The 14,056-nt window shown below is 45.9% G+C and overlaps 1 protein-coding gene across 1 annotated transcript; it reads right to left on the bottom strand.

Moving 5' to 3' along the window:
* Positions 1-1,169: 1,169 nt before the first annotated feature.
* Positions 1,170-7,998, bottom strand: LOC138597366 (protein NLRC3-like). The gene is given in 8 exon segments (XM_069668961.1): positions 1,170-1,191; positions 1,250-1,351; positions 1,406-1,423; positions 1,531-2,351; positions 2,354-3,330; positions 6,445-6,666; positions 6,839-6,918; positions 7,889-7,998. Coding segments are annotated over 8 exon segments (2,352 nt in total).
* Positions 7,999-14,056: the final 6,058 nt, after the last annotated feature.

Here is a 14,056-nt window from a genome sequence, read left to right as displayed (position 1 = left end):
AGAGCATTTATTTATGAGGACCTTTTTCTGTTCTTCTTTTCATTATTTTAATTGTAACGTGTTTTAAATTGTAAGTGCTATATAAATAAAAGTTATTATCATCATCAGCAGTGATACAGCTGCTGTACTGGCCTGTTGAGTCTGAAGGAAAGGCTCTTTATTAATACGTTTATAAAAGTTCCAACCATAGACTGTATAAATAATGGACGTAGTCTCAGTGACGTCGCCCATTTGTTTTTGAAGAAGCGTTTTGAAGCCCGAATTGCGCCGCCAACAACTCCTGACTCCTATTTACTGGCCGACGATTAAATAAATGTTTGATAAACACTGCACAGGCTAACAAGCAGCTAAAGCGAGCACAGTATACCTGCTACTTAGTGCTAAAATATTTCAATACAGTAACACAAACATTTAACTCACCAAAAAGCTGGAGCTCAGACTTCTTGCAGGGACAGAAAGTTCCATAAATCCCACAGAGAGATTATTTGTCCTCTAAAGTCTCCAACAACACAAACAGGTGAAGGTAAGCTCAGTGTCTGTGTGTCTGTGTTGACGTCTAGCAGACAGCCAGCAGGATCCACCTGTCAATCAAGTGATCCGACCCCTATGATTTAAGGCTTAATATAATTAAAACGGGTGTGTAATAAAAAAATTCACCCCCCGTACAGTTATCATGAACAATAAAATTAGCTATTTATAACAAAACCGTTTTTTGTACCAGGCTGTGAACATGTTTATTTCAGCTGTAAACATGGGCATTTTCCCACCTGCTGTAATGTTATTTCTTGTTTTCTGGAGCCAGCCTCAAGTGGCCAATCGAGGAACTGCAGTTTTTTGCACTTTGCACTTTTTTTGCATTTTTCATCACTGGAGGTTGCCGCTTGCTTCAACCATCATCTCTGCTTTGTTACAGTCGTCGTGGGGATTCTTCTCTTTGGACCACACATGATGGAGTCCAGATGAACATAACTCAGACTGTCTCAGACCAGCGTTTATATATCCAAGTCCAGTTACTGAGCCGTGAACCAAAACACAATACTGGTGACAAGCTCCTCTGTCAGCTGACCCCTTCAGTGTGATATTACAGCCATTTTAATTACAGGGTCGTTAAAAGGACTAAAAGACGCTCAAAGTTTAACTTGTGATATTCATGTCCAGCTGCCTCAGACTCACAGGACTGAGAGCTGAGAACTGAGTACAGAAAAGGTGAGCTCAGAGGGTTATAATTCTCACACAGCTGCACACTAACCTGAGAGCGTCCAGTCTGCAGTGAGGAGATCTTAGTCCATCAGACAGCAGCTTCACTCCTGAGTCCTGCAGGTTGTTGTTGCTCAGGTCCAGCTCTCTAAGACTAGAGGACTGGGAGCTGAGAACTGAGGACAGAGCTCCACAGCTTCTCTCTGACAGATTACAGCCACTCAGCCTGAAGAGGAATCAACAGCACATAAAAGGAAACAATCACAACCAATAGTTGTTGTTTCTGAATAAAGTAAAACTACATTTAACACGGACAGTGATGTGTGCACGTACAGAGCTGTGTTGGAGGCTTTGACCACTGGCAGCAGCCTCAGAAGAGCCTCATCTGAAGCAGAGTACTTCTTCAGGTCAAACACGTCCAGATCTTTTTCTGATGACAGTAAGATGAAGACCAGAGCTGACCACTGAGCAGGAGACAGTTCATCTGTGGAGAGACGTCCTGATCTCAGGGCCTGTTGGATCTGCTCCACTAGAGAGCGATCGTTCAGTTCATTCAGACAGTGGAACAGATTGATGCTTTTCTCTGCAGACAGATTCTCACTGATCTTTGTCTTGATGTACTCGACTGTTTTCTTTTTAGTCTGTGAACCACTTCCTGTCTGTGTCAGCAGACCTCTGAGGAGACTCTGATTGGTCTCTAGTGAAAGACCGAGGAGGAAGCGGAGGAACAAGTCCAGGTGTCCGTTTGGACTCTGTAAGGCCTGGTCCACAGCACTCTGATAGAAACCTGTTGGGTCTTTAAATACTTTAGACAACCAGGATGTTGTTTGTTCTTCTGACAGCAGATTGACACCAGAGTTGATGAACGTCAGATGGACATGAAGAGCAGCCAGAAACTCCTGAACGCTCAGATGGACGAAGCAGAACACCGTGTCCTGGTACAGTCCTCTCTCCTCTTTAAAGACCTGTGTGAACACTCCTGAGTACACTGAGGCTGCTCTGATATCGATGCCACACTCTGTCAGGTCTGACTCATAGAAGATCAGGTTTCCTTTCTGCAGCTGCTCAAAAGACAGTTTTCCCAGAGACTCAATCATCTTCCTGCTCTCTGGACTCCAGTGTTGATCTGTCTCAGCTCCTCAGTCATACTTGATGTTCTTCAGTTTGGTCTGATCCTGGTCACCAGGAAGTGGATGTACATCTCAGTCAGGGTCTTGGGCAGCTGTCCTCCCTCTCTGGTCTTCAACACGTCCTCCAGAACTGTAGCAGTGATCCAGCAGAAGACTGGGATGTGGCACATGATGTGGAGGCTTCGGGATGTCTCGATGTGGGAGATGATTCTGTTGGCCTGCTTCTTATCTCTGAATCTCTTCCTGAAGTACTCCTCCTTCTGAGGGTCAGTGAACCCTCTGACCTCTGTCACCATGTCAACACACTGAGGAGGGATCTGATTGGCTGCTGCAGGTCGTGTGGTTATCCAGAGGCGAGCAGAGGGAAGCAGTTTCCCCCTGATGAGGTTTGTCAGCAGCACATCCACTGAGGTGGACTCTGTGACATCAGTCAGGATCTCATTGTTGTGGAAGTCCAGAGGAAGTCGACACTCATCCAGACCGTCAAAGATGAACACAACCTGGAACTCTTCAAACCTGCAGATTCCTGCTTCTTTGGTTTCAGTGAAGAAGTGATGAACAAGTTCCACCAAGCTGAACTTCTTCTCTTTCAGCACATTCAGCTCTCTGAAGGTGAAGGGAAACATGAACTGTATGTCCTGGTTGGCTTTGTCTTCAGCCCAGTCCAGAGTGAACTTCTGTGTTAAGACTGTTTTCCCAATGCCAGCCACTCCCTTTGTCATCACTGTTCTGATTGGTCCATCTCTTCCAGGTGAGGCTTTAAAGACGTCTTCTTGTCTGATGGTTGTTTCTGGTCTGTGTGGTTTCCTGGATGCTGCTTCGATCTGTCTGACCTCATGTTCATCATTGACCTCTCCAGTCCCTCCCTCTGTGATGTAGAGCTCTGTGTAGATCTGATTCAGAAGGGTTGGGTTTCCTGCTTTAGCGATCCCCTCAAACACACACTGGAACTTCTGCTTCAGGTTAGACTTCAGTTTCTGTCGGCTCACTGCAGCAACAGATCCTGAAAGAAACGAACAACAAATGATATCAAAGAGTGGATCCTGCAGAAACTCTCAACATCTAAGTGAGTTTTTCCTTCTGCATCACTTTTATTAAGCTCATTAGTATGGGGGGCTTTCTTTATTCAAGAGCGTGTTCTTTCATCTTGAGAGCATGAGATTGTGTTCAGTTTTTACTTTCCCTCAAAAACCTGCTTTTGCTCTCAAATAGCTCCTGTTTGTGTTCAGATTTGCTCCTTTCTGCTCAAACTGTTCACTTGCACTCAAATATTTTGTTGCTTGCACAAACTTACCTGCACTCCAGCTTCAACCCGTCTCCTGTCACTCAGGCCTTCTGTACTGAAACATCCGCTCTCAGATTTCTTCTCTGCTCTTTCATTTTCTTGATGCACCAACCCTGTCAAAAATCCCTAACCAATAGAAAACCAGGTCCAGGGTCGACCAATGACGTTATCCCTGCCCTGTCGGTGCGTCAGCTTTACTTTTCAGAGCATCCCGTTCGAGCAGTTACTCCACGTCTTCATCTGAGATGTAGAACTTAACTAACTAACCAGCCAGATAGCAGGCCGGACTCTCATCGGTGTGTTGGAGGACAAACAGACCTGCGAGCACCAGCTGTGTGAGCGTTCGTAACCCTCCAGCTTCATGAACAGGACCGTGTGATCACATGTGTGATGCAGTGAGAGCTTAACAAGCTGCGCCTGTGGGAGACTCAGATGCAGCGAGGAAACTTGGGTCACTTTTAATGTTTCCAGACAAACCAGGTCTCCACCGCTGTGTTCCCAACTGCACGTTTTGCTGATCAGCTGAGCGGACCTGGCAGAGTTCACACGGTGATGGCCGACTCTGGAGCTCAGAAATGTACATTTGAACTGCTCAGTAATCTGTTTGTAGCTGACGTGGAAAGAGCACCTGTAAACATCCAAATGGAGCTGATAGAACTGTGAAACGATGCTCCAAGCTCCGCCCACCAGCTGCTCGCATGCTCTGCATGTTTGGAAGCACACACCTGTGTATAAGGCTGCTGACGGGGGGGGCATGTTGTCCCGGGCCCTGGGCCAGGGAGGGTCCAGGAGGGCCTCTTTGTGAGACATTTATAAATCATTTGTAAGACTCATTTTTCTTTTGACAATTTTCCATGAATGAGTGATGGTCAACAATTTTCTCTCACCTATTACATATGGAATGGTTCCGTCTGACTGGTTGCCATAGCAACGTACATGTTTCATGCCTAAAGGCTAGCTAGTGAAGAGTCAAGATGGCCAGTCATCAAAAACGAGAAGAAAAGCGAAAACGAGAAAATGAGAGTTCAACATTAAACATGTGGCGCACCAACAGCACGACACCATACAGTCGAGTTTATGGAATCATTCGGATGTCGTTGTTGTTGTTGTTTATGTTGAGTTTGGTTTGGAGTCTTACGCATGGCGTAAACAAGCTTTGATGCACTGCAGGGCGGTGCATGTGTCTTTGTTTACAACACAAATATGATTGTGACGTTCATTTTAGTCCCTCGTTTGTTTGTGCACAGTTAAGAGACGTCGGCTGTTTACACACACTGGCTGCACTTTGGACAGGCTGTGTTTCTGACATTGCGATAGAGCGTTACATTTCATACAAAGAGGGACGCATGTATTTTTGTTTACAATTCAAATGTGATTGATCACCAAGACTGTGATGTGTGCGCACAGTTAACAGGCTGTTTGCACTTCTTCTCATTGTTTACTTTCTTCCTGACGTTGTGATACCAATGCACAGGTGTCTGATGTTGCATAAGAAACGCACCTGTCACTTTGGATGTGTTGTGCTGATGTTGCTGGGCGCTGTCCGGTGCTGCCGGGTGCTGAAGTCTCTCACCTTGACGCGTGACACTTTTCTGTCCCTGCCTGTTGTCAGTTGTTTGAAGCTGTTAGCCATATTGTGGAATAACCTCAGGACACATTCAGGTAAGAACTACATTTATATCGAATGTGCTGTGCACCAGAGCTGTTGTTCCTGAAAAAACTAACTGGCATATAAAGTAGCTCTAATGTCATGAGAATCGATGACTGTAAATGAAGATGTTAAAGGTCCTGGCGATGTGCCCGGTCCTCCGATGAAATGAACTGTTTGGTGTGTTTGTATTTGGTGGTGGGGCTAACCTTTGGGCTCTTTGTCGTGTGCAGATGGAATGCACTTTGTATGTGCTTTAAGCGTTCTATGCGCGGTGAGGACCGGGGATGTGGATGAGGGCCTGGGCGAGATACGCGGCGCTGCCTGTGTAAGCAACTGATGCACACCTTCACTCCATCCTGAGAGCGTCCATAGCTCAGAACCTGACCACAAACATGAACCAACCTGCAGCCAAGAAACACTTTGCCCTGTGATCACGAGGCAGACTGCTCATGGTGGAAATGTTTGCGTCAGCAGATTGATCACATTTAAATGTTCTTCTGTTGCTCGACGGTGTTGTGATAAAAAACTAGATTTAAGATTTTCTTGACAAAAAATACAGTTTGAAGTTTTCTGGCTGTTTTTGAGCCTGTGATGAAACTTTTCTGTAAATGAGTGAAAAACTGCTGATAGAGACATGAACAGATGAATAATGACGTCTTTTATTTTCCATTTGATCTCTGGTTTCTTCTTCTCGATACCCTTGGTTTGTTCTGAATCTATAAGATTTCTTGGGAGCAGTTAAGTTCATATTTCTGTACAACTACTTTGTCCTAATAGCTCTGATGAAAACGTGGTTTATTTACGTCTGTTCTGAAAACGTTGACCCCGTTGTGACCCAGTCGGTCATTTCGGCCCCATTTCTGACTGAGTTTGAGACCGCTGCTTTACACCAAAGTCAGTGCGACTGTATTGCAACAAAGCAAACATGAATGTGTTCTGTAAGGCTGTCACACGCTCAGGCATGCTAGCTTGTAGCCTCGCTCGTGTGAAGCATTGTGTCTTTGTTAGGGAGAAAATCTGATGACACACAGGAACTATTTGAGTGCAAAGGCAGGTTTTTGAGGGAAAGTAGAAAATCTAAACACAAAATCAATAAGTCATGCTCTCAACATAAAAACATTTATAAATGTAAACGTGCATTTCTTCTTTCCATCATGTTAAATCTGTTTAAATCCTCTTACTGCTCTGCAGACGGTCAGCCAGCTCCTCCTGATTTATTCTCCTCAGGAAGTGCACAGTGATCTTCAGAAAAGCATCTCTGCTGCTCCTCTGCTCCTCATCCTCACCATCCAACACCTCCTCATCCTCCCTCTGACTCCCTAAGCATGCTGGGTAATCTGAACTCAGAACCCTCTGGACTCTCTTCAGCTCGTTCTTCACAAATGTGACGATGTTCTCCTCCAGCAGCTGGAACAGAATCAGACACTGAACATGAATATAAAGTGGTAGAACACAACATGTGATCCATCAGTCAGTCTGAAGGCCTGCTGCTCAAACAGAACAGCATGCAGACTGAATGATGCTTTAGCATTTAGCCTGTAGTTAATGTGCTTCATTGTAAACAGTGTGTTGTACACACCATCAATGTGGAGTCCAGGTCTGTCTGATGCTGCTGGGCTGACTGATCACTGGGAACCTCTGAGCTCTGCTGAACTCTGTGGAGAAAACATCAAGTTGAAGGACGATTACTGACACAGCTGACTGATCAGAGGGAGTGAGCTGTGGGGTCTGATCCAGAGAGCTGGCTCAGTGGGAGCAGGGTGTCCAATGCTGGAAGACGGAAAGATGGAGCGACAACAAACCACTGATTATGTTCACCATTGATTGTGTTACAAAAGTGCCAAGACACGTTTTTCCAGCGACGCAGACGGACAGAATGGAGGCAACCAAGAACTGTCAGTGGAGTACAGAAAGCCACCCCTCAAGGGAGGGATTCCTGATGTGCAGGTAGGCTACACAAACCAGGTTAGGTGGAGGGGGTTTGGAGGAGAGAGGGGCAAGTGGTCTTGGAGCTAATAAAGCTGGAGATCTCAATGAACAGGATGGAGGATGGACAAGGGCAGAACAGACTGCCTCAAGGCTGGGCAGAGGCCTTCAGGTGGACGGAGAGGAGGTTAACCCACAGGCTGAGACGCTCTAGATGTTTCTGTGAGACGAAGGGGGATACTGCAGGCCGGCAATGAGGCCAACGAAAAACACAGTTTGAAACCATCTTCATGTGAGATTGTTTGTTGGTGTTTCAGATGTCTGTTGTCTTTGTGTTTCCTCCTGTTGTCACCGACTCTGTTGTTGTGTCGTTGTTGTGATCAGCGCTGAGAAAGGAAACGCTGCTGATGTAACGAGACCGTCACAGACCTCCTCATGAAGCTCCATGTTTGAAGTCAGCTGCTGCTCTGATTACAGGATGTGAGCTTTCAAACACACAAACACACTGACATGGTTTCATCATGTTGAGCCTCATCACTGGAGTCTTTGACAGGTGACTGTTGTACAGGTGAACCCTGTGATGTCACCACTCAAACAATACACTGATGAGTCATACAACTCACGATGAAGCTCTGGACCAGGACACGAGTCTTTTCTCAGCAGAGTCAGAAAATAACAGTTTGATGTTTTAATTCTTACCTTCCATCAGCAGGATGTTCGTCTTTAAAGGTCAAAGGTTGACCCATAGACCAGTCACTCTTCATGGACACACAGCTGGGTCCAGGAGCGTCTGGTCTCTGCTGCTGCATCCTGATACAAACAAACAACATCATGAGTTACAGTGAGCTGTTGTTCACCTGTTCAGCAGCAGGTGTGACAGTGAGTGTGAGTGATGATGGTGCAGTGATGTGAGTGCTGAGCTGTGACATGGAGGAGAGTCATGGACAGTTAGAGATCCTCATCTCACCTCAGAGCTTCATGTTCCCCACACAGAGAGCTTTTAGAGGGAGGGGCTCCCTCCTCTGTGTCCTCACACTGATCCATAGCAGAGCGCCCCCTGCTGGCAGAGCTGTGTCACTACAACAACTCTGACAGAGTTCAGCTGCTGCAGTCACATCCAGTCACAGAGACTTTGAGCTTCAGCTGTGGAGGAAACAGAGAAGATAGAGATGATTCACCTTCATCAGTCCACCTGATGTGATGCTGCCGTCACCTCATCATCACCTCACTGTCAGTCTGCAAACATCAGATGCACCTGCAGACACCTGGAGGAGGACCCCGCCCCCATCAGGGGCCCCGTTACAACCAACCAGGAGACGTCAGAGCGGCTGCAGCTCAGCGTCAGCAGAACTAAGCAGCTGATCGTGACTCTTCTCTGTCCCTTTGTGTGAATCTCACTTTATTTAATCCAACATAACAGATGTGTTACTTCAGATGACAGGCGGCCATGTTGTTTTTTATGTCACCTCTAACCACTTCATTTAAACTGGTTTCTGTGTGAACTTGTTTCTGTCTTTGTTCTGATGAAACGTCTCAATTTGTCTCTGCAGATCAATAAAGTTTGATCTGATCAAAGGAGCTTTACTGCAGGACTTTGAGCTCATTGGACCTCATAAAGTGATAAAACCTTCAAACACACCCGACAGTTCATTGATTAACCACAGTAATCAGCACATTGAAGACTTCCTGAACATCACACTGATTCTGTCATGATTTGTACGTTTGACACGTTAATAATAATCGATGACGTTCCCTCAGTTTCACTCGTGTTTCAGCTCCTCTCATGTGTCAGAGCTGCAGGTCAACATCTCACTGTTTGATTTCTTCATCGGCTCAGACTGAGCTCAGAGACAGGCCCTCACTGCTGCCTCTCACTGTCCTGTTAGCATGGTTAGCTATGGTTATGAGGAGAGATAAAAGTTATGAGGAGAGATAAAAGTGTTTGTGTCGTCAGAAGCAGCAGAGATCGTCGTCATGTCGACACCTCAGCTGTCAATCAACAGAAGACATTCAGACATTAAACATGAAGACAAAAGCACAAAGACTTTTATTGTGGAACATCCAGCTTTTTGAATGTCACTTCCTGTGTGAGGAAAACAGAGATGATGAGAATAAAGACTTTGACAGGTGAGAGCAGGCTGTCTGTCTGTGTCACTATTACGAACGTTTTTAATGTGAAATATTATGTATTTTGTATGTATTATATATATTGCATATACTCTATATTTTTCTATTATTTTATAATAGGCCTAATATAATGTCATTATATATGTCTGTGTGTGTGTGTGTGTGTGTGTACATGTATATACAGTACATGTGTAATGACATCATATCATATATTAATTATGTTATATATTAATTTAATTATATATTGTACTATATGTACATTATATCATATATATTATATATTAAAATACACTCAAATATTTATATTATGTGATTATATTTACACAGTATTTTAAATACATTAGATATCATTGTTTACTATATAATATATGTTATAATATATAAATATAATCACAATGTAATTATAATTAATATAATACATCTATTGTAATTAATATGAATTACATTCACTGTGTTGTTTTGACGTTTATATTTTCATAAAGTTTTCCCTGAATTTCAAGCCGGAGCACTTCCGTTCACTCCAGACGCGCATGTCTCCGCGCCGGTCAACAAGCGCCTCTGCTCCTCAGCTGTCGTTTACTCACATCTGGAGCAGTTTTTTCATCATGCTCTCTCCCTCTGTTTGTGTGTGTGTTTTGACACCCCGCCCGCACCCCCTATAGCCAGTCCACTTTGTGTCTCTCTCTGTCTTGTGTGTGCCTGTGTGTGTGTGTTTGTGTCTATGTCTGTGTGTCTGTGTCTGTGTGTATCTTCGTCTCTCTCGCGCTCTGTTTACTGACAAATATATAAAGCACACAAATATAACATCGCATTTGTCAATTGCGGTGTTTTATTTTGAAGATTGTTTTAATTTTGGAAATTGACCGGATTCTCTCGTTGTTTCATGTGTGACTTCCTGCCAGGATTGACGCGATCGCTCGCGGCTCGCGCAAAAAATAGACCAGACGCCGAAACGATCGCTGCACGTGTGAACGACACAATCGGTTAACATGGGCGCCGAAAGGAAACTGGCTCCGCTTCGCGGCGCTTCGCGGCGCTTCGCGGCGCTTCGGCGTCCGGTGTGTTCCCGCCGTAAGATCTCTCTGTATATAAGAGAAAGCATTCTGGTATGAAAAGTTTTTTAATTTACAGAAGAATTCTGGATCATAAATACATAATTATAAATGTAATTGTGGAAAGACTTCCTGCCTTCAGAGACTTTCGTACATTCAGAGGTGCTGCTACCCCTCTCCAGCATGGCCGCCGCATCGACGTATTGCTTCTGTGGACAGCAGCTGTCAAGGCGGCATACACGTGTTTATATCTATGGTGCTGAGCAGCTCAGGTTTCACACACAAACCTGTCTGTCAGAGGAAATGAGAGCAGTCACATGACGCTACAGCAGCCAATAGACTGTCAGGAAACACCAACACATCCTCATGGAATCAACCAATGAACACAAAGACCTGCCTCCATGCAGCTTGTTCTGTATAGAGTAGTCGTGGTTTTTAATACTTCCTGCATGTGCTGAAAATCTGCAGGAAGTCTGGTTGCGGTTGCAGCCGTGCAGCAGTAAAGTTCAGTGTCGTCAAACAAACAGAGAATGATGTGTGGAGCTTTAATCTGCAGGTTCACACAAAGATTCAGGAAACACTTTCGATCACAGGTTAGAGTTAATACAGAGAGAGACGAGAACATCAGGCACACAACACTGTGACCAAGCTGCTACCAACACCTGCAGTTCCTCTGGTGTCCACTTGAGGCTGTCTCCAGCAGTGAGTCAGTCCCCATAGAGCCCCATGTTAAACTTTACAGCAGAAATAAACATGTTTACAGCCTGGTACAAAAAACAGTTTGGGTCTCTATAGCTCATTTCTCTCTTCTTGACAACTGTACGGGGAGAATCTTTATACAGCTCACCTGTTTACATTATATTAAGGGGCGTGGCCTCTTTGAGTGACAGGTGGGAGCTGTGGTCTGAGCTGGTTGGAGCTCTGAAACTGACTCAAATCTTATTCACTGTTTTTTTATTCTGTCTGCTCGCCTGGCTGAGATAATAAACATTAAGTATGTGTGAAACGTCCCTTTAATGGGTTCAAAGGTCGAGTCCATCGGGGGGCGACGGGAGGTTCTGCGTCACGCAGAAATCCCGCAGAGGAGCGGACCAATAAAACGCCTCGCTGTGGGCTGACCAATCAAACACACTGCTGGAGGTGAATGTGTCCATCAGTCCGGACTAATCAATGTGCAGAGACACAGCGGGTGCGTGTCTGTCAAACACACACACACACACACACACACACACACATACACCCACATGATTAGCAGGTCAGAACACACCATGTGACCCTCCCACCAATGCCCAGCGGGATTCTGGGAAATCTGTTTAGACGGACAAGCGAAGAGAAAATGTCCTCCTGCCAGGAAGTTAAAGACTCAATCAGCGATCTGAAGAAGGACAGGAGAGGAGGAGGCAAGGAGAGGAGGAGACTGGAGATGGGACAAGGAGGCAAACAAGGAGGGAAAACAGAGGAGAGGAATAAAAAGGAGATGTCAAAGATAAGGAGAGGAGAGGAGGAGGAAAGGGAACATGGAGGATAAGATGGGAGAGGAGAAAGGGTTATAAAACAAAGAAAAGAATACAGAGGACAAGGCGATGAAAACAAAGAAGGCAAGGAAACAAGAGAGGAAACAAGGAGAAGAGACAACTGACAGTTGGAGGCAAGGAGATACACCAAAGAAAGAAAGGACTCAAGAGAGGAGAAAAGGACAGACAGGAAAGGAAAGAAGTAAGGGAGATGATGAAGAGGAGGAAACGAAGAGATAAACTAGAGGAAAAAGGACCAGAGAGAGGAAAGGAAATGAGGAGAAGATAGAACCAAACAAGGGAGACAACGAGATGAAACAAAGAAAGAAAGGGAAAAAAGAGGAAATGAGGAAACTAGTGGAGAGGAGACATTAGAGTAAACATGAGAGGAGAATCCTGATCCCTGATTGGCTGACTGCGTGTGATGTAAATCAGCTGATTCAGATTCTCAGTCGGTTTCAGTTAATGGAGGAGAAGTAATGAGGACACACACTGTTGCACAGCACGAGACACACACACACACACACACACACACACACACACACACACACACAGTGTATGAACACCTATTGTTGTATCTTCTCTTTAAAGCACACAGACCTGATCCTGGAGCAGTTTGTGTCTCTGCAGCTCACAGGTTCGATTCCCAAACTCAACTGCCCCCGCCCTCCTAAAACACAGGTAGACACAGGTCTAAACACACGCTGCATTCAAATGGTGTCAGAATAATTGGAAAAATGAGTTTTCAACAAGGAAAATTCTTGTGATGCTCTACAGTCAGAAAACAACACAGAAGGTGTGAGAGACTGTTTGTACATGACTGGACGATTTCAGAGAGAGACAGGCAGACAGACAGACAGACAGGGGGACAGACAGACTGACATGCAGACAGACAGGGGGACAGACAGACAGACACACAGACAGGGGGACAGGGGGACAGACAGACTGACATGCAGACAGACAGGGGGACAGACAGACAGACATGCAGACAGACAGGGGGACAGACAGGCAGACAGACAGACAGGGGGACAGGGGGACAGACAGACTGACATGCAGACAGACAGGGGGACAGACAGACAGACAGACATGCAGACAGGGGGACAGACAGACTGACATGCAGACAGACAGGGGGACAGACAGACTGACATGCAGACAGACAGGGGGACAGACAGACTGACATGCAGACAGACAGGGGGACAGACAGACTGACATGCAGACAGACAGGGGGACAGACAGGCAGACAGACAGACAGGGGGACAGACAGACTGACATGCAGACAGACAGGGGGACAGACAGGTAGACAGACAGACAGGGGGACAGACAGACTGACATGCAGACAGACAGGGGGACAGACAGACAGACATGCAGACAGGGGGACAGACAGACAGACATGCAGACAGGGGGACAGACAGACAGACAGACAGACAGGGGGACAGACAGGCAGACAGAAAGGGGAACAGACAGACCGACATGCAGACAGACAGACAGACAGACAGACAGGGGAACAGACAGATAGACAGACAGACAGGGGGACAGACAGGGGAACAGACAGATAGACAGACAGACAGGGGGACAGACAGGGGAACAGACAGACAGACAGACAGGCAGACAGAAAGGGGAACAGACAGACCGACATGCAGACAGGGTGACAGGCAGACATACAGACAGACAGGGGAACAGACAGATAGACAGACAGACAGACAGGGGAACGGACAGACAGACAGACAGACAGACAGACAGACAGACAGGGGGACAGACAGACCGACATGCAGACAGGGTGACAGGCAGACATACAGACAGACAGGGGAACAGACAGATAGACAGACAGACAGACAGGGGAACGGACAGGGGAACAGACAGACAGACAGGGGAACAGACAGACAGGCAGACAGACAGACAGGCAGACAGACAGACAGGGGGACATAAACACAGCAACAAAAACAATATGGTTACAGTGGCAACAATAAAAGTAGAAGTATGTGTAAAACTAGCAGTAACGTGTACAGCCAGGTAACAGGCAACATGTTCTCCAGCCAAAGAGCATGTGAATGCAGGGACACGCCCCCAGAGCTCAGGGCTCCCAGTTTGGACAGAGCTTGCTCAAATGACCGCTAGCTGCACGACTAACTGAGCTAACTAGCTAATTATATTCCGCTTTGCAGCAGCGGTTACGT

This window comes from Semicossyphus pulcher, unplaced genomic scaffold (genome assembly GCF_022749685.1).
Source record: "Semicossyphus pulcher isolate SPU_LCO1_2020_fin unplaced genomic scaffold, fSemPul1.0.p SCAF_19, whole genome shotgun sequence".
Taxonomy (NCBI): domain Eukaryota; kingdom Metazoa; phylum Chordata; class Actinopteri; order Labriformes; family Labridae; genus Semicossyphus; species Semicossyphus pulcher.
Note: the sequence above shows the minus strand (reverse complement) of the source record. Positions and strands in the feature narration are given on the sequence as shown.